This window comes from Oncorhynchus keta, chromosome 12 (genome assembly GCF_023373465.1).
Source record: "Oncorhynchus keta strain PuntledgeMale-10-30-2019 chromosome 12, Oket_V2, whole genome shotgun sequence".
In the NCBI taxonomy this organism is placed as follows: domain Eukaryota; kingdom Metazoa; phylum Chordata; class Actinopteri; order Salmoniformes; family Salmonidae; genus Oncorhynchus; species Oncorhynchus keta.
The window spans coordinates 46,237,888-46,264,536 of NC_068432.1; the positions used below are offsets into that span (position 1 = coordinate 46,237,888).

General features: G+C 42.1%; 1 protein-coding gene and 1 long non-coding RNA gene across 8 annotated transcripts in view; one reads left to right on the top strand and one right to left on the bottom strand.

The window, feature by feature from the left end:
• LOC118391565 (zinc finger protein 462-like) overlaps positions 1-14,690 on the top strand; it is a 76,301-nt gene extending 61,611 nt beyond the window's left edge. For 5 of the 6 annotated variants that reach the window (XM_035783066.2, XM_035783070.2, XM_035783069.2 and 2 more), the window contains 3 exons: positions 140-341; positions 573-702; positions 6,693-14,690. In XM_035783066.2, the coding sequence (XP_035638959.1) occupies positions 140-341; positions 573-702; positions 6,693-6,921 (561 nt within the window). In that variant the 3' untranslated portion in view covers positions 6,922-14,690. Of the gene's footprint in view, positions 1-139; positions 342-572; positions 707-6,692 lie in introns of those variants that run through there. The other variant, XM_035783071.2, reaches the window with a different exon arrangement.
• Positions 14,691-18,923: 4,233 nt separating this feature from the next.
• Positions 18,924-22,906, bottom strand: LOC118391742 (uncharacterized). Of its 2 annotated transcripts, none has more exons than XR_004827211.2 (3): positions 22,609-22,906; positions 20,507-21,542; positions 18,924-20,403 (listed from the first exon to the last, which is right to left on the bottom strand). It is a non-coding gene; the product is annotated as an uncharacterized LOC118391742 (long non-coding RNA). The 2 variants fall into 2 exon arrangements; XR_004827210.2 differs by having other exon boundaries at positions 22,598-22,906.
• Positions 22,907-26,649: the final 3,743 nt, after the last annotated feature.

Sequence of the window (26,649 nt, forward strand, 5' to 3'; positions counted from 1 at the left end):
TTCTAATAAAGTCAATCCAATAAGCTGAATTCATCCCAGAGGGGCCATTTTTCTGGGTTTTACGAGGAGACAAGTAAACAACAACTTGACAGCTGTAAGAACATACTGCTGATACCTCTGTCTTTCTCTTGTTGATCAGGTGATCCGTAACTTTGAGTCGATGGGGCGGGTCAATCTGGATCAGCTGGATGCTTTAAAGGAGATTCGTAGTAGCGCCGAGGAGGAAGAGGAGAGAGAGGAGGATGGAACGGTCATGGAAGAAGAGATGATGGAGGAGTGTATAGATGAAGACCTAGAGGAGGAAGAGGAAGGGGGAGTGGCAGAAAAGCATTTTCCTAAAGGTAAACAAGAATCTTTGAGCTGTGTTCATTAGGCACCAAACAGAAGAAAACTGACTGAATCAGGGAGGGACTGTTTCAAAACGTTTTGTTACATGTGCCCTAATGAACACAACCCTGTTACTGGCCCTGTCACTGATCAGTAATGTGATGTGACTGGGGGCCTGTTATATCTGTGTTTGCTGTATGTCTGATATTAACCCCTCATCATGCTGATCGCTGTCTGTCCCCCAGATGTCCCTGTGGTTTCCCCTAGCAGCAGTAGTGTGTCTGCCTCTGCTGAGAAGCGTTTCCCCTGTGAGTTCTGTGGTCGTTGCTTCACCAACAACATAGAGTGGGAACGCCACGTGCTCCGACACGGAATGTGAGTCCATAGAGATACATTATAATATCTTATATTAGTATTTAGTTCTGTGCCCCCCCCCACCCCCGCTAAGCATTTACCAACAGCAACGTCTTTTTTTGGTGCAGTCTGGCCCAGCCTTGATTTTCATGTCCAAGGATGTAGATTTTAGTCCAGACCAGACCAAATCTGAACCAATCATAGACGTCTATGTTTGATTCATAACTGGTCCGGTCTGGCCTTTATTTGGCCCAAACGTACACATCTATAATTGGTTCAGATTTGGTCCTTACCAAAAAGCAATCATAGACTTCTATGTTTCATACGTTTGGAGAGTACGGTACAATATAGTAGAGTAGAGCACAGCAGAGTACAGTAGAGCACAGCAGAGTACAGTACACAGTACAGTACAGAGCACAGCAGAGTAAAGTACAGTACAGCAGAGTACAGTACAGTACAATGCAGTACAGTAGAGCACAGCAGAGTACAGTACAGTACAATGCAGTACAGTACACAGTACAGTAGAGCACAGCAGAGTACAGTACAGTAGAGCACAGCAGAGTACAGTACAGTACAATGCAGTACAGTACACAGTACAGTCGAGCACAGCAGTGTACAGTACAATATAGTACAGTATAGGACCATAGAGTACAGTACAATAAAGTGCACAGGACAGTAGAGCACAGCAGAGTACAGTACAATAGTACAGTAGAGCACAGCAGAGTACATTACACAGTACAGTAGAGCACAGCAGAGTACATTACACAGTACAGTAGAGCACAATACATTACAGTAGAGTATACAGTACAACAAAGTACACAGTACAGTAGAGCACAGCAGAGTACAGTACAGTACACAGGACAGTAGAGCACAGCAGAGTACAGTACAATACAGTACAGCAGAGTCCAGTACAATACACACAGTAAAGCACAGTAGAGTACAGTACAGTAAAGCACAGTAGAGTACAGTAAAATACAGTACAGTAGAGCACAGCAGAGTACAGTAAAGCACAGCAGAGTATAGTACAACACAGTAGAGCAGAGTAGAGTACAATACAGTACACAGTACAGTAGAGTACAGTAGAGTACAGTAGAGTACAATACAGAAAAGTATAGTATAGTAGAGTAAAAATAAATATATATATACATATATATACACTGCTCAAAAAAATAAAGGAAACACTTAAACAACACAATGTAACTCCAAGTCAATCACACTTCTGTGAAATCAAACTGTCCACTTAGGAAGCAACACTGATTGACAAGCCATTTCACATGCTGTTATGCAAATGGAATAGACAACAGGTGAAAATTATAGGCAATTAGCAAGACACCCCCAATAAAGGAGTGGTTCTGCAGGTGGTAACCACAGACCACTTCTCAGTTCCTATGCTTCCTGGCTGATGTTTTGGTCACTTTTGAATGCTGGCGGTGCTTTCACTCTAGTGGTAGCATGACACGGAGTCTACAACCCACACAAGTGGCTCAGGTTGTGCAGCTCATCCAGGATGGCACATCAATGCGAGCTGTGGCAAGAAGGTTTGCTGTGTCTGTCAGCGTAGTGTCCAGAGCATGGAGGCAATACCAGGAGACAGGCCAGTACATCAGGAGACGTGGAGGAGGCCGTAGGAGGGCAACAACCCAGCAGCAGGACCGCTACCTCCGCCTTTGTGCAAGGAGGAGCAGGAGGAGCACTGCCAGAGCCCTGCAAAATGACCTCCAGCAGGCCACAAATGTGCATGTGTCTGCTCAAACAGTCAGAAACAGACTCCATGCGGGTGGGGGTTGTGCTTAAAGCCCAACACCGTGCAGGACGTTTGGCATTTGCCAGAGAACACCAAGATTGGCAAATTCGCCACTGGCGCCCTGTGCTCTTCACAGGTGAAAGCAGGTTCACACTGAGCACATGTGACAGACGTGACAGAGTCTGGAGACGCCGTGGAGAACGTTCTGCTGCCTGCAACATCCTCCAGCATGACCAGTTTGGCAGTGGGTCAGTCATGGTGTGGGGTGGCATTTCTTTGGGGGGCCGCACAGCCCTCCATGTGCTCACCAGAGGTAGCCTGACTGCCATTAGGTACCGAGATGAGATCCTCAGACCCCTTGTGAGACCATATGCTGGTGCGGTTGGCCCTGGGTTCCTCCTAATGCAAGACAATGCTAGACCTCATGTGGCTGGAGTGTGTCAGCAGTTCCTGCAAGAGGAAGGCATTGACGCTATGGACTGGCCCGCCCGTTCCCCAGACCTGAATCCAATTGAGCACATCTGGGACATCATGTCTCGCTCCATCCACCAACGCCACGTTGCACCACAGACTGTCCAGGAGTTGGCAGATGCTTTACCCTAGTTCTGGGAGGAGATCCCTCAGGAGACCATCCGCCACCTCATCAGGAGCATGCCCAGGCATTGTAGGGAGGTCATACAGGCACGTGGAGGCCACACACACACTACTGTGCCTCATTTTGACTTGTTTTAAGAACATTACATCAAAGTTGGATCAGCCTGTAGTGTGGTATTCCACTTTAATTTTGAGTGTGACTCCAAATCCAGACCTCCATGGGTTGATATTTGATTTCCATTGATCATTTTTGTGTGATTTTGTTGTCAGCACATTCAACTATGTAAAGAAAAAAGTATTTAATAACAAGATTTAATTCATTCAGATCTAGGATGTGTTATTTTAGTGTTCCCTTTATTTTTTTGAGCAGTGTGTGTATATATATATATATATCTTTATTAGAAAGAATACTATATTTCCCTTGATGAAGTGATGCTGAATGTAAAAAATGGCTCTACTTCACTCTACTCTCTAGATATATATATATATATATATAGAAAATAATAATAATAAAGTAGAGTGAAGTAGAGCCATTTTTTACATTCAGCATCACTTCATCAAGGGAAATATAGTATTCTTTCTAATAAAGATATCTACACATATTTCAGGATATTGTGTATCCCTGGAAAAAAATCTGAATTCTTGTAAACATTACTGTTTTGAAAACACAGTTTGTCCAAATAAAGGGGAATGGGGTAAGTTAAGCCGCCTACACATTTATGTACTGAATGAAATACTACCACTACCTTTTAAAAAACGATATCTGTATTTTTTTCCCAAACACAATTCAACACAATCACTTTTTTTTTGTATTTTAATCATTTTAAGCATCTTTGAACAAATAACAAACACTTTGTACTTTTGTAAACACTTTTAACATTGGCCAATATATCCCAGTGATAATGCCTTGCATTACACTTGGGAAGAAAACACTTGAATTTGCTCAACTTGCCATTGGCTCAACTTACCCCATGGCCATTGGCTCAACTTACCCCATGGCCATTGGCTCAACTTACCCCATGGCCATTGGCTCAACTTACCCCATGGCCATTGGCTCAACTTACCCCATGGCCATTGGCTCAACTTACCCCAAGGCCATTGGCTCAACTTACCCCAAGGCCATTGGCTCAACTTACCCCAAGGCCATTGGCTCAACTTACCCCATGGCCATTGGCTCAACTTACCCCATGGCCATTGGCTCAACTTACCCCATGGCCATTGGATCAACTTACCCCAAGGCCATTGGCTCAACTTACCCCAAGGCCATTGGCTCAACTTACCCCATGGCCATTGGCTCAACTTACCCCATGGCCATTGGCTCAACTTACCCCATGGCCATTGGCTCAACTTACCCCATGGCCATTGGCTCAACTTACCCCATGGCCATTGGATCAACTTACCCCATGGCCATTGGGTCAACATTTACAACAGCTACAATGAAGCACTTTTATGCTAGTTTTATGACCTTATATTGAAGCTTATATAGATTATATACATTATCTAATTTGGTTTCGATACAAGCATCACAAAACCTCGAACACAATAAATTAATTTGACTTTGACAATTGACAATAAATTTGACAATAAATTCATTTGCCTTTGTAAAAAAATGTTTTTTTACGCAACTTGCTTACCAATTTTTCCATGCGGTTTCTTCCTTCACAGACTAAATGAACCTTATTCATTTTATGTATGGTTTCCTAGAAACAAGGGTGGCACAACTTACCCATTTGGTTCAACTCACCCCACCCTCTCTACTGTAATGTACCCTACTTTACTCTTAATGTACTCTACTCTATTGAATTAAACTCTACTGTACTCTTCTGAATTAAAGTTGACTGTACTGTACCATACTGTACTGTGCTCTACTGTACTGTAATGTTCAAATTGATGAAACATAGCATAGACATCTATGATTTCTTCAGATTTGGATCTGGTCCATACTGACCAAATATGTACTTGTTTGGGGCGGGACTCATTAGAATAATACCTGGCATGCTTTGCAAGTGTTTGTTTTTACATTTACATTTGTCATTCAGCAGACGCTCTTATCCAGAGCGACTTACAGTCAGTGCATTCAACTTAAGTAGATAAACCACAAAATATCAGAGTCATAGCAAGAATAGCACATTTTAAAGCTTTTGAAAAAGCTCACATAAATAAGTGCATGTGACAGAATAAATATTCTGTTGTAATCTTGAGTTCCTTTTTCATATAATAAACAGGCTTGAAAAATATTGTGATATAATGCATACTTCATTGAGAATTTACACTACCGTTCAAACGTTTGGGGTCACTGAAAAATGTCCTTGTTTTTGAAAGAAAAGCAACATTTTTGTCCATTAAAATAACATCAAATTGATCAGAAAACACAGTGTCTGAGTTCTTTGCAGAGTTGCAATATCTCAGACTGCCCAATAAAAAGAAAAGATGGGCAAAAGAACACAGACAATGGACAGAGGAACTCTGCCTAGAAGGTCAGCATCCCGGAATCGCCTCTTCATTGTTGACGTTGAGACTGGTGTTTTGCGGGTAATATTTAATGAAGCTGCCAGTTGAGGTCTTGTGAGGCGTCTGTTTCTCAAACTAGACACTAATGTATTTGTCCTCTTGCTCAGTTGTGCACCGGGGCCTCCCAATCATCTTTCTATTCTGGTTAGAGTCAGTTTGTGCTGTTCTGTGAAGGGAGTAGTACACAACCTTGTACGAGATCTTCAGTTTCTTGGCAATTTCTCACATGGAATAGCCTTCATTTCTCAGAACAAGAATAGACTGACGAGTTTCAGAAGAAAGGTCTTTGTTTCTGGCCATTTTGAGTCTGTATCGAACCCACAAATGCTGATGCTCCAGAGACTCATCAAGTCTAAAGAAGGTTTTTGTTTTATTGCTTCTTTAATCAGAACAACAGTTTTCAGCTGTGCCAACATAATTGCAAAATGGTTTTCTAATGATCAATTAGCCTTTTAAAATGCTAAACTTGGATTAGCTAACACAACGTGCCATTGGAACACAGGAGAGATGGTTGCTGATAATGGGCCTATGTAGATATTCCATTACAAATCAGCCGTTTACAGCTACAATAGTCATTTACAACATTAACAATGTCTACACTGTATTTCTGATCAATTTGATGTTATTTTAATGGACAAAAAAGGGTTATTTTCTTTCAAAAACAAGGACATTTCTAAGTGACCCCAAACGTTTGAACGGTAGTGTATATGCATATGAAAGTTGGCCATAGAATTAATGACTGAAAAAATAAGTATTTTAACGTCTTTTCAATGTCTGTAATTGAAGCCTTTTTAACGTCTTTTCAATGTCTGTAATTGAAGCCTTTTCTACGTCCGGGAAATATGTATTTTCACCTTTCATTCCGCACCTGAAATGCACCCGATTTCAATGCCCTGTATAATATGTATTTTCAAAGTCCGGAAAATACATATTTTCAACTTTGATTCAGCAACTAGATGTCTAAAAGACATATTTTCAACGTAATTTTGTTTACTAAGATCTTACATCCCTCTCTTCTCCTTTCCCTGTTCCATCTCTCTCCCGTCTCTCTCTCCATTCCTACTTATTTCCCTCCCTCTCAGCCTCTTCCTTCGGCATGTTTTCCCCCAGTATGTTCCAATGGTGATGGACACTGACCTTTCACCCTCTCATCCCCATGCAGGACTGTTACCAACAGCAGAACAACAGACACTAGCTCCACTCCAGCAATAGAAACCTCAGCTCAGCTTCTTATTGGCTCGTTGGATGTCGTGACAATGACCGATAGAGGGATGGACCTATCCAGCAACGGCATGGAGGTGGAGAGAGGATATGCCTCTGACCTATCACAGAGTAGTAAAAATCAGAATGAGGAAGACAAAGAAATACTTGAGACCAAAAATGACCTATAGGAAGAGATGGAAGAGAAGAGAACTGTGGCCTAACATTGTAGTCACTGTGCTAGAGACCATAACATTAGGTTGTATGGATATTGATGTTGGGTATCAAAAATAGGCTGCAAAAAAAAAGATGTAAACATAAAAAAGTAAGTCAAAGGAATTGTCACCTTTTGGAGCATTGTTAGCTTTTAAGTGTAACATATTGGAAACAATAGGTTGTGTTCAATGATTTATATATACACTAGATGACTGACAGGGAGCGCTGTTTTGAAGCCGCCGTACCTCCATCTTGGAACTCCCCCACCGTTGAAAAAATATTTTGGAAGCTATAGAAATGCATTTATAAAGTCTACATTTGTTTTTGCCATGTTTATTCTATACTGAACAAAAATATAAATGCAACATGCAACAATTTCAACGATTGTACTGAGTTACACTTCATATAAGGAAATCAGTCATTTTAAAGAAATAAATTAGGCCCAAATCTATGGATTTCACGACTGGGCAGGGCCCAACCACTTGGGAGCCTGCGCCACCCACTTGCGAGCCAGGCCCAGCCAATCAGAATGAGTTTTTCACAACAAAATGTCTTTATTACAGACAGAAATACTCCTGTTTCATTAGCTGTCCAGTTGGCTGGTCTCAGATGCTCCCGCAGGTAAAGAAGCCAGATGTGGAGGTCCTGGGCTGGCGTGGCTACACGTGGTCTGCGGTTGTGAGACTGGTTGGACATACTGCCAAATTCTATAAAATAACCTTGTAGGCATCTTATGGTAGAGAAATTGACATAACATTCTCTGGCAACAGCTCTGGTGGACTTCTGGCAAAAGCTCTGGTGGACATTCCTGCAGACAGCATGCCAATTGCACACTCCCTCAAAACTTGAGACATCTGTGGCATTGTGTTTATGTAACAACACTGCACATTTTAGAGTGGCCTTTTATTGTCCCCAGTACAAGGTGCACTTGTATAATGATCATGCTGTTTAATCAGCTTCTTGATATGCCACACCTGTCAAGTGGATGGTTTATCTTGGCAAAGGAGAAATGCTCACTAACAGGGATGTAAAAACAAATCTGAGAAAAAGCTTTTGTGCATTTGGAACATATAATTTATATCAGTTCATGAAACATGGGACCAACACTTTACATGTTGCATTTATATTTTTGTTCGGTATATCACAGACATGTTAATGCATATTTTTGTTTTTAGATTATGTGAGCTAAACATAAAAATAAAATTTGAAAAAATATATATATAAAAACATTTTCATTAAAGTATAATGTTTTGAAAGTGCTAATGTTACTTTCCCTACTACAGCAACAAAAATACTTAAATACATTTAATTTTGACCTTGAATCATTCTATTTTAATACTGTAGAACTCCATTCATTTCTATGGACTGCTTCTTCTGTGGAGGGCCAATATGGCCAACCGGTGGCTTCAAAGCCTCTCATTGGCCAATACATAGCATCAGCAATCCAGGGTTTATATACATCACCGTTTGTGTTACATCCCAAAAAATGTAAATGGCTGAACTTTAAAATTAGTCACTGGTCCCATAGAATAGATGTTAATATATTGGTAACCAATAGTGAATGGTACTGTAAAGCATACATTCAGGTCAAATCGTCAGTTTCCACAGGTTAAGTCCTAGTTCACGTCTACTGAACTAAGATATTTATTTTGTTTAAAGAAAGAGTGGGTGACATTTCCCCAAAACATGTTTGAAATTGGAGAATTCAATTTTGAAGCCTATACAGTGCCTTCAGAAAGTATTTATACCCTTTGATTTATTCCACATTTGGTGGTTACATCCTGAATTCGAAATGTATTAAAAATATAAAAAAATCTCACCCATCTACACACAATACCCAATAATGACAAAGTGAAAACATGTTTTTTTAGATTTTTTTGAACATTTATTGAAAAGTAAATATAGAAATATCTAATTTCCGTAAGTATTTACACCCCTGAGTCAATTTGTTGGAGATACAAGCATCTTTGGCAGCGAGTACAGACTTTCTGGGTAAGTCTCTAAGAGCTTTCCACAACAGGATTGTACAACATCTGCCCATTATCATTTTCAAAATCATTCAAGCTCTGTCAAATTGGTTGTTGTTCATTGCTAAACAACCCTTTTCAGGTCTTTCCATAAAGTTTTAGGTAGATTTAAGTCAAAACTGTAACTCGGCCACTCGGGAACATTCACGGTATTTTTGGTAAGCAACTCCAGTCTAGATGGGGCCTTTTGTTTTAGGTTATTGTCCTGCTGAAAAGTGAATTAATCTCCCAGTATCTGGTGGAAAGCAAACTGAACAAGGTTTTGCCAGTGCTTAGCACCATTCCCTTTATTTTTAATCCTGAAAAACTCCCCAGTCCTTAACAATTACAAGCATACCCAGAGCATGATGCAGCCACCACTATGCTTGAAAATATGGAGAGTGATTTTCAATAATGTGTTGTATTGGATTTGCCTCAAACATAACACTTTATATTTAGGACAAAAAAAGGTAATTGCTTTTTTTGGGGGGGCACATTTTTTGCTTTTTTACTTTAGTGCCTTATTGCAAACAGGATGCATGTTTTTGATTATTTTTATTCTGTACAGGCTTCCTTCTTTGCCCTCTGTAAATTATGTTAATATTGTGGAGTAACTACAATGTTGTTGATCCATCCTCAGTTTTCTCCTACAGCCATTAAACACTGTAACTGTTTTAAAGTCACCATTGGCCTCATGGTGAAATCCCTGAGCAATTTCCTTCCTCTCCGGCAACTGAGTTAGGAAGGACGCTTCTATCTTTGTAGTGACTGGGTGTAATTAGTGTAATTAATAACTTCACCATGCTCAAAGGGATATTCAATGTCTGCTTTTTTTACCCAACTACTAATCGGTGCCCTTTTATGCGAGGCATTGGTTGAATCTGTGTTTGAAATTCACTGCTCAACTGAGGGACCTTACAGATAATTGTATGTGTGGGGTACATAGATGAGGTAGTCATTCAAAAATCATGTTTTTTTACTATGATTCACTATTATTGCACTAGAGTGAGTCCATGCAACATACACACATGAACCTATTTATGCTTGCCATAACAAAGGGGTTGAATACTTGTTGACTCAAGACATTTCAGCTAAACATTTTTTATTAATTTCAAATAATTTCTAACAACGTGCAGTACCAGTCAAAAGTTTGGACACACCTACTCATTCAAGGGTTTTTCTTTATTTTTACTATTTTCTACATTGTAGAATAATAGTGAAGACATCAAAACTATGGAAATAACACATATGGAATCATGTAGTAACCAAAAAACTGTTAATCAAATCCAAATATGTTTTAGATTCTTCAAAGCCACCCTTTGCATTGATTACAGCTTTGCACACTCTTGGCATTCTCTCAACCAGTTTCACCTGCAATGCTTTTCCAACAGTCTTGAAGGAGTTCCCACATATACTGAGCACAGGACAATGACCCAAAACACACCTCCAAGATGTGTAATGGCTATTTGACTAAGAAGGAGAGTGATGGAGTGCTGCATCAGATGACGTGGCCTCCACAATCACCCCCTGCTTTTACTTCACTCTTTGGTCCAACTCATCTCAAGCCATCTCATTTGAGTTGAGGTCAGGTGATTGTGGAGACCACGTCATCTGATGCAGCACTCCATCACTCTCCTTGGTCAAATAGCCATTACACATCTTGGAGGTGTGTTTTGGGTCATTGTCCTGTTGAAAAACAAATGATAGTCCCACTAAGCGCATATATTTGGGTTGCAATTTCTGAGGCTGGTAACTCTAATGAACTTATCTTCTGCAGCAGAGGTAACTCTGGGTCTTCTATTCCTGTGGCAGTCCTCATGAGACCCAGCTTCATTTTTTTATAATTAAAAAAAAAAAAATTAACCTTTATTTTACTAGGCAAGTCAGTTAAGAACAAATTCTTATTTTCAATGACGGCCTAGGAACAGTGGGTTAACTGCCTGTTCAGGGGCAGAACGACAGATTGTGTACCTTGTCAGCACGGGGATTTGAACTTACAACCTTCCGGTTACTAGTCCAATGCTCTAACCACTAGGCTACCCTGCCGCCCCATAGCACTTGATGGTTTTTGCGACTGCACTTGAAGAAACTTTCAAAGTTCTTGACATTTTCTGAATGGACTGACATTCATGTCTTAAAGTAAAGATGGACTGTCATTTCTCTTTGCTTATTTGAGGTGGTCTTGCCATAATATGGACTTGGCCTTTTACTAAAATGGGCTATCTTCTGTATACCACCCCCACCTTGTCACAACACAACTGATTGGTTCAAACGCATTAAGAAGGAATGAAATACCACAAATTAACTTTTAACAAGGCACACCTGTTAATTGAATTGCATTCCAGGTGACTACCTCATGAAGCTAGTTGAGAGAATGCCAAGAGTGTGCAATGCTGTCTTCAAGGCAAATGGTGGCTACTTTGAAGAATCTCAAATATAAAATGTATTTTGAATTGTTTAACACTTTTTTTGGTTTCTACATGATTCCATGTGTCATTTCCATAGTTTTGATGTCTTCACTATTATTCTACAATGTAGAAAATAGTAAAAAATAAATTACATTTACATTTAAGTCATTTAGCAGACGCTCTTATCCAGAGCGACTTACAAATTGGTGCATTCACCTTATGACATCCAGTGGAACAGTCACTTTACAATAGTGCATCTAAATCTTAAAAGGGGGGGGATGAGAAGGATTACTTATCCTATCCTAGGTATGAATTGAATACTTGAATGAGTATGTGTGTCCAAACTTTTGACTAGTACTGTAATTCCATTTTGACATTATTCGGTATTGTGTGTCGGCAATTGACAAACAAATCTACATTTAATCCATTTTAAATTCAGGCTGTAACACAACAAGATGTGGGAAATAGTCAAGAGGTGTGAATACTTTCTGAAGGCACTGTATGTATCAAAGCACCTTTGACACCATGGAAGTTCCAAACAAGGGGTTCTTTAAAGATATATAACCTACTCTATGACCCCACCTTTAACCTCCTCCTACTCCCTGATCCCCCTTTAACCTCCTCCTGCTCCCTGATCCCCCTTTAACCTCCTACTGCAACCTGACCCCCTTTAACCTCCTGCTCCCTGACCCCCCTTCACCTCGACCCCCATTTAACCTCCTACTGTATGGGGTAACACATTTAACTGACATCCCTTTAACCTCCTACTACTCCCTGATCCCCATTTAACCTCCTACTGTATGGGGTCACACATATAACTGACCCCCCTTTAACCTCCTACTGTATGGGGTCACACATTCAGCTCACTGACCCCCATTTAATATCTGACCCACCTTTAACCTCAATGCTACCATCCAGATCCTCATGTCCTTATCCTAATAATCCCATCGTCTAGTGTTGTCATTGTCAGAGTTAAGAATGTGCCGTAAGGTCACTCCACAGCTAGCTTGAAATGTCATCGATGGAGCCATCCAATTGGATCCTTTTGTATAGCTCAATTGGCCGGTACGTTGTCAAGGAGGATGGTCACTGGTTTGAGCCCGTTATGGGGACACGGGCAGTGGAGGACGATATACTGTGAGCAGCTGACTGCCGTCAGTTTCATGATGTTGAGAGATGGACAGTATATGAGAGATGACTCTTCTTGACCTGTGCCTGTATTCAGGAGTCTCTGAGTAGGAGTGCTGATCTAGGGTCAGTTTCGCCTTTTAGATCATAATGAAGAAGATTATATGGACAGTGTGGACCTGATCCTAGATATGCCTTCTCAATGTGTCACTCTTCACCCATCTATACTAGCTGTAAAACAGTAGGACATTTCTGGGATTTGACCCCAATGATAACTTTACAGTTGTTGTTTTTTTTAGCATTGTGTAAATCAAGTAGAATAATTCATTGAGGAATAGTTGCACCTTATTTATCTATAGTATATATCCAACTTTTAGAATATTGTCTTGGCTTTTGCCCTAATATGGTTTCCTTGAATATGATGTGATGCCTTCAACCTTAGGCATTCCCATCACTTCCACTCTTTATAACTGCATTTATTGTCTATAGTTCAACTTCTGACAGTTGAGATTTTGACATTTGAAAGTGAACTGACACAACCGTGTTCCCACAACATGATAACCAGCAGCTTGACTTAATTGGTTAAGTTCCCTTGCTATTTTGTCTATCGATAGCGAGCTACACTGTACTCTGGTGATATATATATCTTCAACGTCAGAAGACAATAGAGGGAATAATGTGTGGAAAATAGCATGACGTTAGCAGCTAATTCACCTCATCAATAGAGAATTGTGACAGCATTTGAAAGACAACCAACTTGTATGCTAAAGAAAAAGGATTTTAAATGTGACTGACCAGCAATGTGAAAGTAGAACACTGGGGTGTTTAACTAATGTTCTCCAGTGCATTTGTGCTGTATTCTATGATTCTGTCATTGTTGATGGAGATAACTAGGAGAGCCTGCTCTTCTCTATGCTTCTTTTTAGACTAGGCTGTTTTGACAAACAAGGCAGAGATTGTATATGTTAGAAGTTGCTGCTCAAATACCCCAAAGCCTTATTAGAATTATGAATAGCAATTATTTCAAGCTTCATCAAAACAAATGTTTTCTTTCCAACACTGGTTGGTTGGAACCAATACAAAAAAAAAACAATACAATACAAAGTGATTGACAGTTATTGGTATAACTCATTTGAGCCATCAAAATGACAGAAAAAAAAAGTTTTCTTGGTACCAAAATATTTAGCTGGCTATGTTTGCTACAAATGTCTTTCCTGGGTAAAGAACCATTGTTGCATAGGGGGAAGAACCCAGAGACATATATATATACAGTATTAATGTATATATGGCTCTGATAGAATCCAGTTCCCCTATAGGGTGTCCTGCATGTACGTATGTGACATGCAGCCGTGTATAGAGAAAACAAACTGCTTGTTAAGTGTTTGAAACTGTGGTGTTTCAGAAAGGATACTTTAACCTTTTTCCTTTAGGTGTTGGTCTCAAATTAAACAAATAAATAAAACAAAAAATCTAAAGAAAAACCTTTTGGAGTGTTTTTCAGACTCCCAAATCAAAATGTTAATAATAAGCTGTTGTACAACGTCTGGTTGATAAGAAATATCGGTTATTTTATTTTTTTGTACCTTAAAAACAACTTGGGGGGGGCACTGAGTCTTTTAGCCCTTGTCCTATTTTCCTGTTAAAGGACTAGCCTAGCTTTTTAAACATTAACCCGTTAGAGAAATGTTTGTTTAAGGAAATAAGCTTTTAAAGTGGCAGCCGCTCCACTGAAAACCAGGGGTTAAATATGGATTTTGTAAGGTGATGAAACTGTCCTGTCTCTCTGTCCCCCAAAATTGGTCAATTTTTCATATAAATCTATTGAACTGTCACTGTACCCTAAAGGTGGTGGGACTATTGGTTGTTGGTCACACCCCTTCCTCCCACCTCCCAATTTAATCCCTGCTCGTCATAACACACTGGATACTTGTATGTGTGTGTGTAATATATATATTATATATATATATAATATATATATTTAGTTTGTCTTCATTCCGTTTCTCTCCTCTCTTCAGACTGTTCTCTATAGTTTTACTACTTTACATTCTCCATTTTGCCTTTTCTCCTGTGAAAATCTGATTCCTAAAGGTGGGCCTAGAATGATTGTTTACAATTGTATTCCATTTGATCTCTGGATATTCTGTAAATATTGTAATTCATTGTCTTTTTTTAACTTGTTAATAAAGTTATCAGATAACGGTATATTGTGTTTGTTGTCATGGATCAGAGTTCCACTTTGTGCATCTGTTGTTTCCAATCAGATATATCTGGTGTCTTTTGACACCACAGGATCAGTATATTCTCCATTGTCACAAATTCCCAGAAATTCCAGGTCAATCCACCCAATACTTTGAATAGGACAACATAAGGTGAATGCACCAATTTGTAAGTCGCTCTGGATAAGAGCGTCTGCTAAATGACTTAAATGTAAATGTAATACCATTGTTTCAGGTTATTGACACTCCAAAAACAGCACTTTGTACAGGCGTATCTATTAGTATGCTTATCACGACAGATGTCATGAATGTAAATGAATAAGCTCTAAGGGGCTCCGGAGTGGTGCAGCGGTCTAAGGCACTGCATCTCAGTGCTAGAGGCGTCACTACAGACCCTGGTTCGATTCCATTCCGTGATTGGAAGCCCCATAGGGAGTACCCAGCGTCGTCCGGGTTTGGGTTTGCGGTATGCCGTCATTGTAAATAAGAATTTGTTCTTAACTGACTTGCCTAGTCAAATAAAGGTAAGCAAGCTCCCAGGAAAGCAATTTGCAAACATGAATGCTTGGCTTTCAAGGGCGATTCAGTGAGATAAAATAATACTTAAGTGTTTCACAATCACGGCTATGCCAGCCAACACATTTTAATACCTTGCACTGATCATTCATTATTTACATAGTATTTACTCATCCCAACCCTCATGAGTTCTCATCACCTTTGAGTATAATTATTGTTTTTGGATGAAAGCCAAGACATGGATAATAATACCAAATACCTTTTTATTTGCTGTAGTTGTGGTAGTACATGTGGCTTGTTTGAATGTGTCTGTCAGAGACGGTGGCAATCTTTTGTTAGATCAAATGTCTTTATGCATCGTCAATCTTGTGTTAGTGGAGGGATGCAGCCACCCCTGGGCAGCAGAGGACAAAGAGAAGGTTGACAGGAGAAGCCGTAGTGAGGATGCATCCAAAATGGCACCCTATCCCCTATATAGTGCACTACTTTTGGCCAAGGTACATAGGTGCTCTGGTCAAAAGTAGTGCACTACGTAGGGAATGAAGTGCCATTTTGGGACGCAAGCCTGAATCCCTCACCTCAGTCTCAGATAAAAGAATGTGACAGACAGTCGTTTAGGCTTTGAAACCAACGGACAAAGCCAGGCTGGGGCTCCCTCTTTATCTGTCTGAGAGAGTGGCCAGAGAAGAGAGAAAGGACAAAGACAACAGCCAGTACTGTAGCTAGCAGAAATATGAGCTGTTCTTGGACAGGCGAGAGTTCTTAGAACGATCTGTTTGTATTAAACAGCCATTGTTTACTACTCTTCTTTGGTGCAAACGCCACTGACACATTTTTTTACTGCGACATGATCACATCAACTGACCTTATCGAAGTGATAGTAAGATATGAGAGTGAAGTCTTGTGCACTTTGAAGTATATATATCAACCTTAAATACAGAATTTTCATTGAACCCTTCTAATATTTTGATGAACCAAATACCAATACTAGATATGCCAGTCTCAACCCCATATTGACCACTTCTTCTCTGCCTCTTGTTAATGTCAATATCTATCATAGTTTTACTCAAAATGCATTTGATTTTACCATGCTCTATGTAGGCTGTCCTCTTGGATGGTTGCATTAGAGAGTCTACACTCAGAGCAGCCCATATTTGTCAAAACAGCTTGTCCACAGGAAATAGCTCTGGAGTGAGGCGACATCCCAGTGGTCTGCAGCTCTGTGTTCCACCCTTCCACCCATTACATGATCATGGCTTCTCTCTCTCTCACTCACTCACATCTCGCTCATCAACTCTGTGGAACTGAGTTCAACTGATCCAAACCACAATCCCAGAGGAACGCAAGACTGATAGTCATGTACATGATAAACAACAGCGGATACATTTGGGACACAGAAACAGTGGGGAAATGTAGGCCTATGTAAAAAAAATATATATATTTTTAAAATACTAATTAAAAAGTAGCCTTTGGCATTTTAGAATATGATATACTTGTAGTGTTAAAAGACAGCTGTTATTCGTCAAAGAGTCGCTCGTCAAACCACCTCGTTTAAGCGTTGGGTTTCTTTTCTTACTACATTCAAATCAAAGTCTTACTCTCAGCTTAGTATTTCACAGGTCTAACATCATCTTTAAAAATATCTCCAAGACATGGGGGATCAGGAGTAGTAATCTCTGAAGCTCACCACTTCTGAGGGGCCGACAGCAGACTGACGACCCCTAGAGACAGACAGACGAGGGATAGAAGGAATCCTGATGCTTTAAGGCACCGCTATCCAATGACTGGACCAGAATGAAACAGGGGAGTGTGGTGGGAGAAAGAGAGGAGAGAGAGAGAGAGGAAGTAAGAGAGAGAGAGAGGAAGTAAGAGAGAGAGTGTGTGTGTGGGGGGGGGTTCTTGTATCCAGGGATAGTTAAACATGGAAAATTCTCCCTCGTGGGGACATTTCCCCCGTTACAATTAGGGTTAGAATTGGTTTAAGGTTAGGGTTACGATAGACTGCTGCACCACTCAGGATGCCTAAGGCAACAGCCTGGGATCGAACCCAGGTTGTGTCACAACCGGCCGTGACCAGGAGTCCCATAGGCCGGTGCACAATTGCCCCAGCATCGTCCGGGTTAGGGGAGGGTTTGGCCAGGGGGGATTTACTTGGCTAATCCCACTCTAGCGGTGCCATCTGGCGGGCTGGGCGCATGCAGGCTGACTTTGGTCGTCAGTTGAAAGGTGTTTCCCCCGACACATTGGTGCAGCTGGCTTCCGGGTAATGTGGGCGGATGTTAAGGAGCACAGTTTGGCGAGTCATGTTTCAGAGAATGCATGACTCGACCTTCGCCTATCCTGAGCCCATTCTGCTGTTGCAGCGATGAGACAAGATTGCAATCACAAAATTGTGGAGAAAAAATATTTTTCTGTCTCCAGTAGGTCTGTACTGTGTCTCTAGAGGGTCTAAACCGTGTCTCTAGTAGGTCTAAACTGTGTCTCCAGTAGGTCCATACTCTCGTAGAAATATACTGTGTCTCTAGTAGAAATATACTGTGTCTCTAGTGGGTCTATACTGTGTCTCTAGTGGGTCTATACTGTGTCTCTAGTGGGTCTATACTGTGTCTCTAGTGGGTCTATACTTTGTCTCTAGTGGGTCTATACTTTGTCTCTAGTAGGTCTATACTGTGTCTCTAGTAGGTCTATACTGTGTCTCTAGTAGGTCTATACTGTGTCTCTAGTAGGTCTATACTGTGTTTCTAGTGGGTCTATACTCTCTAGTAGAAATATACTGTCTCTCTAGTAGGTTTATACTGTCTCTCTAATCGGTTTATACTGTCTCTCTAGTAGGTCTATACTGTCTCTCTAGTAGGTTTATACTGTCTCTCTAGTAAGTCTATACTGTCTCTCTAGTGGGTCTATACTCTGACTGAAATATACTGTCTCTAGTAGGTCTATACTGTGTCTCTAGTGGGTCTATACTGTGTCTCTAGTGGGTACATACTGTGTCTCTAGTGGGTACATACTGTGTCTCTAGTGGGTATATACTCCCTAGTAGTTTTTTTTTTAAAGTTAGGGTTATGGTAAAGGCAATGGTTATGGTAAGAGTTAGAATTAGGGGTTAAATAAATCAATTTTAGGTCCCCACAAGGATAGAAGAACATAACTGTGTGTGTGTGTGTGTGTGTCAGAGAGAGAGGGAGAAAGAAAGAAAAACACAGAATGTGTGTGTGAGCTGAGACCTTGGCCACACCCTAGAAAAGACCCCCCCTAGATCAGACCTATTGCCCTTCTGCCCCCGCCCATGTCCGCCGCCCCTACAGCAAGGACCTCAACATGGCAGCTGCACATGCCCAGACCTTGAGTAGAGCAACAGGTCCAACCTCCACTAATACACCCACCCAAGCCCCATCCTGCGACCCAAGAGGCATGCACCAGACACCCAGCATGCTCTGCTCACACCTAATGGTCCGGGCCTAAACCACACAAATAGCAACACTAGACACTATGGAACACAAAGCTTTTACTATCTCATCCTGGAATATACAAGGTCTGAGGTACTGACTGTTACTTTTGATTTTGACCCCCCCTTTGTTCAGGGACACATTATTCCATTTCTGTTAGTCACGTGTCTGTGGAACTTGTTCAGTTTATGTCTCAGTTGTTGAATCTTATGTTCATACAAATATTTACATGTTAAGTTTGCTGAAAATAAACGCAGTTGACAGTGAGAGGACGTTTATTTTTTTGCTGAGTTTAGTTATATGCAAAGGTTATTGTTCAGCATCTGTAATGCAACTTAAATAATAAAAAATAATTTTAAAAAAACATAACAAAAAACAACTAAAGAAAAGACTCAAAGACCAAAATATATCATCAATGGACAATGAGGTTAAAACCATTCGGAGTAAAGAAATCATACCGGCTGTGATGACATCAGCTTTGTCAGTCCAAGACGTCTTGAACTTTGGCAGAAGGATTCCAGCAGCAATAAGCTGTGGCTACTCGATCATTTCTCCAAAGCGCTTTTGGAGACCGTTCTGAATGGCTCTGATAAGTGGTAGGCACATTTGGCAAGATGCTTCCAGCCTTTGAAGTTTTGTTTTTAGTAAGATTACTGGCAGCAGCCACCCCATATGCGTGTCAAATCAAATCAAATCTTATTGGTCACATACACATGGTCAGCAGATGTTAATGCAAGTGTAGCGAAATGCTTGTGCTTCTAGTTCCGACCGTGCAGTTATATCTAACAACTAACAATTTCACAACTACCTTATACACACAAGTGTAACGGAATGATTAAGAATATGTACATATAAATATATGGATGAGCGATGGCCGAACGGCATAGGCAAGATGCAGTAGATGGTATAGAGTACAGTATATACATATGAGATGAGTAGTGTAAACATTATATAAAGTGGCATTGTTTAAGTGACTCGTGATACATTTATTACATCCAATTATTAATTATTAAAGTAGCTAAAGATGAGTCTGTATGTTGGCAGCAGCCACTCAATGTTAGGGATGGCTGTTTAACAGTCTGATGGCCTTGAGATAGAAGCTGTTTTTCAGTCTCTCGGTCCCAGCTTTGATGCACACATACTGACCTCGTCTTCTGGATGATAGCGGGGTGAACAGGCAGTGGCTCAGGTGGTTGTTGTCCTTGATAGTTTTTGGCCTTTCAGTGACATCGGGTGGTGTAGGTGTCCTGGAGGGAAAGTAGTTTGCCCCCGGTGATGCGTGGTGCAGACCGCACTACCCTCTGGAGAGCCTTATGGTTGTGGGCGGAGCAGTTGCCGTACCAAGCGGCGATACAGCCCGACAGGATGCTCTCGATTGTGCATCTGTAAAAGTTTGGAAGTGTTTTTGGTGACAGGCCACATTTCTTCAGAATCCTGAGGTTGAAGAGACGCTGTTGCTATCTGTGTGGGTGGACCATTTCAGTTTGTCTGTGATGTGTACGCCGAGGAACTTAAAACTTTCCACCTTCTCCACTACTGTCCCATCGATGTGGATAGGGGGGTGCTCCCTCTGCTGTTTCCTGAAGTCCACAATCATCTCCTTTGTTTTGTTGACGTTGAGTGTGAGGTTATTTTCCTGACACCACACTCAGTGTGGGTCTCAGACTGTAGAATGTTCAAAGCTGAGACCAAACTTTGCAGTACACATTCAAGAAGGACATTTCTGCTGGGCTCAGCCTGAAAGATAAGGTAAGGTAAATGTAATTTCATAACATTTCATTGGCCATACATATTACTGTAATAGGAAAACATTACATTGATTCAAAGAATTGCTACTCACAAGTTCACTTTGAATTCTTCACACACATTTCTTATGGCATCCTTCCCCTTCTCTTGTATGATACCTGTGATCCTCTCCACAGCCAGGAAAGTTGAGTTCCAACGTGTTTGATTTGGACTGATCATCTGCAGTTTGCACTCATTCTCTACAACTTCAGCAGTTAAGGTTGACCGCCAAGTTTTATTCCACATGGCAAAAGACAACCTGGACAAACTTTTTTAGCTATCACTATTTGTTTCTACCAACACAGAATCTGTTGTTGCAATGCGGTTCAGCAGGTGACGTTGATGCTGAGGGAGTTGATATTCTAGGCCACTGTCATTTTCCAGGATGGAATAGGTGTCTTGGTATTCAACCTGCTCTGCTGGCTCTTCAGCATCTGAGTCTCGGTCTGCTGACTCGACTGCCTGGCTCTGCTCACCAAAAACATTGAATGCTTTGATGAAGTTTGATCCAATGTCTGTTGTGATTCTTACCACTTTCCCCCTGATCCTGTATGCATAATGGATGTCATCGAGGGCACCTGCAAGCACATCACATGTGTGGGAACCTTTCAATCTCCTGCAAGCAAGTGCAGCAGAATGTCTCACCAGAGTTTCTTCATCTATCCAGTGACATGTGACCCCTATGTAGTAACTCCTTTGATGAGCTGTCCAACAATTAGTGGTGGTGGCAACATAATAAAACCCTGCCATGTTGTGTCATAACAGTCTTCTTCATGTGATTGGCAGCTTCATGTATTCTTGAACGAACAGTAGGTCTGGAGATGACTTTGCATTGAGGAAGCAGGGTGGTTACCAACTCTTTAAAAGCTGCTTGTATGACCAAAGAGAATGGCTGTCGGCCATCACAGATCAACTGAATGACAAGCTTGTCAACGGTTGCCTGTGAGATGCACCTGGCTCCTCCCACTGCCATCATCAGACATCATTGCTTGCTTGTAAGTTGAAGAGGTGTTTGATAGTTCCTTGGTTCGTTTGTTTGTGGTTGCAGAGGTGAACATATTGTAGTTTGTCATCTTTAATGGATGTTTCCTCTGTGGACAAAATGACTGCATCAGTCTGAGCAAAATGTATATAGCCTGACCAGTTTGGTTTTATACAAATTAACTTAAACCAGCACTTAAAGTGCAATCTGTACGTATTTGGGCAATGACAACATTTTTGTTTTGGCTCTGTAGTCCAGCACATTGGATTTTTTTAAATATACAATGACAATGGGGTTAAAGTGTAGACTGTCAGCTGTAAGAAGGTGTTTTGAATAATGTCACTCTCCAAATACATACGGATATTGGGGAATATTGTTCTTTCTTTTCCCCAGTTATAAGAACTATAGTTTTACCAAACATGATGTTTGGCTATTATTTGAAACTCAAGTGATCCAACCAGATATAGCTAGGTAATGTGCAAACAAACAAGAATGCACACATCTACAAATGCCAGGTCTCAAAATGATTTATTTATTTTATCTTCACAAGTTCATTAATTTCACGTTTTTTTTTATTTCACCTTTATTTAACCAGGTAGGCAAATTGAGAACAAGTTCTTATTTACAATTGCGACCTGGCCAAGATAAAGGAAAGCAGTTCGACACATACTCCATGTGTAACTCTGTTGTTGTAAAACAAACATACAGTCAATAATACAGTAGAAAAATAAGTCTATATACAATGTGAGCAAATTAGGTGAGATAAGGGAGGTAAAGGCAAAAAAAGGCCATGGTGGCGAAGTAAATACAATATAGCAAGTAAAACACTGGAATAGTAGTAGAGATAGTAGAGATAGAAATAATGGGGTTTAGCTATCACTAACATCTTAAATTATGGGGATGGCTAGCTACTAGCCACCATAATATCAATGAGGTGGTAGGTAGCCCGCACTACAGCTTATATATAGTTCCTTCAGCTGTGTAATCATTGGTCAGGGTTAGCTTCTAACTAGCTAGCAACAGGATGAGCTAGCTACCGTTAGCATTATGCTACAGATTGAATGCAACTGGCTAATAGCATCACTTTGTTAGCTACATTACATAGCCTACACAACAAACGACATTCATGGCGATAAAATATATTTATAACTTTACTTTTCGTACCATTAACTTACATGTTTCCTCAAGTTTGAAGCAGAGTAAATGTAGGCAGCCACCTCCACCATCTTCGGTGAGCAGAGCTTACATTCCATAGTTACACCGTCTCCTCTTCTCTGCTTGTGTTTTTTGAGATGCGGTCAGGGATTTCCTTCTTCGTGGTCTTCAGAAGACCCGGTCACTGTCTCTGTATGTGTCTGCATTGTCTCCTGAACCTGCTCAATTTGTTTTTCAAGTTGATTAGACAACCTTCTTTTTTCATGGCACGTAGCTACGTTTTTTTTTTTTTTTTTTTTACTGTTACACAATCCTGCTGCCGATCATCATTTGGTTTACATACACAGCTGTGATTGGGCCGTTTTGTGCGATGCGTGAAATTGAATTATATTGGTCCATCTGGTCATGTAACTTGTCACTGACAAAGAAGTGAACAGTTCAACCTGCTACAAAATAAAGACGTTTAAGGAAAACATCAACTCAAATTGTTCCTTTTGTAATGACCACTAAGAAACAGTGTTGCATCTTTTTTTGCCATTGTAGTCATATAAGAAAACTGTGGTAAGACATCAGTAGATTTATAATTGAACACATGTTTTATGAAGATCTTACACTATTGTGGAGAGATGTACCGCTTGGATTCTTTACCTATGATAGAAATAAGCTGAAATATTTTTATGTAATTCATTTAATTATTTTTTTGGCCACATTTCATATTCACAAATGTAAATGTACAAACAAAAAAACTAATTTTCTTACCTTACAAAAATAAATTGAACTGTATTTTAAGACTATTAAATACTCTGCTAACAAAAAAAGCTGTTAGAATTATACGTGTATGTGTCACGACTTCCTCCGAAGTTGGTGCCTCTCCTTGTTCGGGTGGCATTGTGTATGTATAGAATTTCCTGAATTTTCCCAGCATAAGGTGCTAGTAGATTCACGCGCAGCTGGGATCTTTATTGACCGGTCATTTGCACTTAGATTAGGGATCCCTATTGTTCCTGTTGATGTGCCCTTCCCTGTACATGCCTTAGATAGTTGTCCTTTAGGGTCGGGGCTGATGAGGGAGGTCACAGCTCCACTATGTATGATAACGCAGGAGGGTCATGAGGTCTGATCGATTCTCCTGTGTTTCCTGTGGTGTTGGGGCTTCCCTGGTTGGCCTATAATGATCCCACTATTTCGTGGCAACAGAGGGCTCTTAAGGGATGGTCACATCAGTGCTCAGGGGGATGTGTAGGTGTTTCCATAGGTGCGACTATGGTGGAAAGTCCAAACCAGGTCTCCACCCTCCTCTGAATATGCCGATTTGGCTCTCACCTTCTGTAAGAAGAAGGCGACTCAACTACCACCCCATCGACGGGGGGATTGTGCAACAAATCTCCTGGTAGACGCAGCACTTCCCAGGAGTCACGTGTATCCTCTGTCACAGGAGGAGACAGCGGCTATGGAAACATATGTCTCAGAATCTCTGTGACAGGGATACATTCAGCCCTCCACTTCACCTGCCTCCTCGAGTTTCCTTTTTGTGAAGAAGAAGGATGGAGGTTTACGCCCGTGCATTGACTATAGAGGTATAAATCAGATCACGGTTAAGTACAGTTATCCACTGCCTCTCATTGCCAGTGGGACAGAGTCATTACAAGGGGCGTGCTTCTTCACAAAATTGGATCTCAGAAGCGCTTACAACCTGGTGCGTATCCGGGAGGGGGACGAGTGGAAGACGGAATTTAATACCACCTCTGGGCAATATGAGTACCTCGTCATGCCTTACGGGTTGATGAATGCTCCATCAGTCTTCCAATCCTTTGTAGCTGAGATTTTCGGGGGACCTGCACGGGTAGGGTGTAGTGGTGTATATACTCCGCTACATGCGCCCAAGCATGTGTCCCTGGTTCGCAAGGTGCTTGGTCGACTGTTGGAGCATGACCTGTAAGTCAAGGCTGAGAAATGTCTGTTCTTCCAACAGTCCGTCTCCTTCCTAGGATACCGCCTGTCAGAGTCAGGGGTGGAGATGGAAAATGAACGCATTTCAGCCGTGCGTAATTGCCCGACTGCAGCGGTTCTTGGGGTTTACTAAATACTACCGGAGGTTTATCTGGGCTGGGGCGGACAGGGCTTTTGGTCACCTGATCCCCCCATGGCATTTATAGTAGAGGTGGACGTGTGGCTGGGAGCTGTGCTGTCTCAGCGCTCGGCCCGGCAGAGCTAGGGAGCTGTTGGCTGTTGTCAAGGCTCTGAAGGCGTGGAGGCATTGGCTTGAGGGGGTCCAACACCTTTCCTCATTTGGACTGACGACCGCAATCTGGAGTACATCTGGGCTGCGAGGAGACTGAACCCTCACCAGGCAAGGTGGGCCATGTTTTTCGCGTTTTGTTTTCACCCTTTCTTACAGACCAGGTTCCCAGAATGCTAAGGTAGACACACTGTCCCAGATGTATGACACAGAGGAGCGGTCCACGGATCCCACTCCCATACTTCCGGCTTCTTGCCTGGTGGCACCGGTGGTATGGGAGGTGGACGAGGACATAGAGTGGGCGTTACGTACAGAGCTCACTCCCACCCAGTGGACAGTTGGGCGTCTGTACGTTCCGTCTGATGTCCGCGATCGTTTGATCTGTTGGGCCCACGCGTCACCCTCCTCTGGTCATCCTGGCATCGGTCGGACAGTGAGCTGTCTTAGTGGGAAGTACTGGTGGCCCACTTTAGCTAAGGACGTGAGGGTTTATGTTTCCTCCTGCTCGGTGTGCGCCCAGTGCAAGGCACCTAGACACCTGCCCAGAGGGAAATTACAACCCCTACCCGTTCCACAACGGCCGTGGTCACACCTCTCGGTGGATATCGTGACGGATCTTCCTCCGTCACAAGGAAACACCATGATCCTGGTCGTTGTGGATCGGTTTTCTAAGTCCTGCTGTCTCCTTCCTTTGCCCGGTCTCCCTACGGCTCTACAGACTGCGGAGGCCCTGTTCACCCACGTCTTCCAGCACTACGGGGTGCCTGAGGACATAGTTTCCGATCGGGGTCTCCAGTTCACGTCTAGAGTCTGAAGGGCGTTTATGGAGCGCCTGGGGGTCTCGGTCAGCTTCACCTCAGGTTTTCACCCCGAGAGTAACGGGCAGGTGGAGAGTTAACCAGGATGTGGGTAGGTTTCTGTGGTCCTATTGCCAGGACCGGCCGGGAGAGTGGGCGGCTTTCATCCCCTGGGCAGAGATGGCCCAAAACTCCCTCCGCCACTCCTCCACTAATCTCCTTTTCAGTGTGTACTTGGTTATCAGCCTGTCCTGGCACCCTGGCATCAGAGCCAGATTGAGGCACCTGCGGTGGATGAATGGTTTTGGCGCTAGGAGGAGACATGGGACGCTGCCCATGTGCGCCTGCAGCGGGCCATCAGGCGGCAGAAGGCGAGCGCCGACCGCCACCGCAGTGAGGCCCCGGTGCATCCGGGTCTGGCTCTCAACTGCTCCAGCAGTCTGAGGTAGGGGAGGTTCCTCCGCCCCCTCGATGTATACTGTATACGGCATATACTGTTATACTGTGCGAGCCATCATGGACTCAAGGCGTCGGGCGAGGGGCCTTCAGTACCTCGTGGAGTGGCAGGGGTATGGTCCGGAGGAGAGATGCTGGGTGGAGGACATCCTGGACCCTTCCTTACTGCAGGAATTTCACCGTCTCCACCCAGATCGTCCTGCGCCTCGTCATCCCCAAGGCCGGTGTCGGCTCACTGCTGGAGCCGCGCGTCAAGGGGCGGGGGCTACTGTCACGACGAGGTCAACGGCTTTCTAGCCGCCACCGATCTACGTTTCTTTTTCCATTTGTTCTGTCTTGCTTGTACACACCTGGTTTCCATTACGTTTGAATTTATTCCCTATTTAACTATCTGGTTCCCACATGGTTTTGTGCGTGTTTGTTCTTTGTTAAGTAGTCGCTCTGTTGTGTCGAGCTGGAATATTTTTCCCTGTATGGAATTTGTTTGTGATTTTCAGAGTAAGTACGTTGTTACTCAGTTCTGTGTCCTGCGCCTGACTCCGTCCTACCTGCTGCACACGGACTCTTGA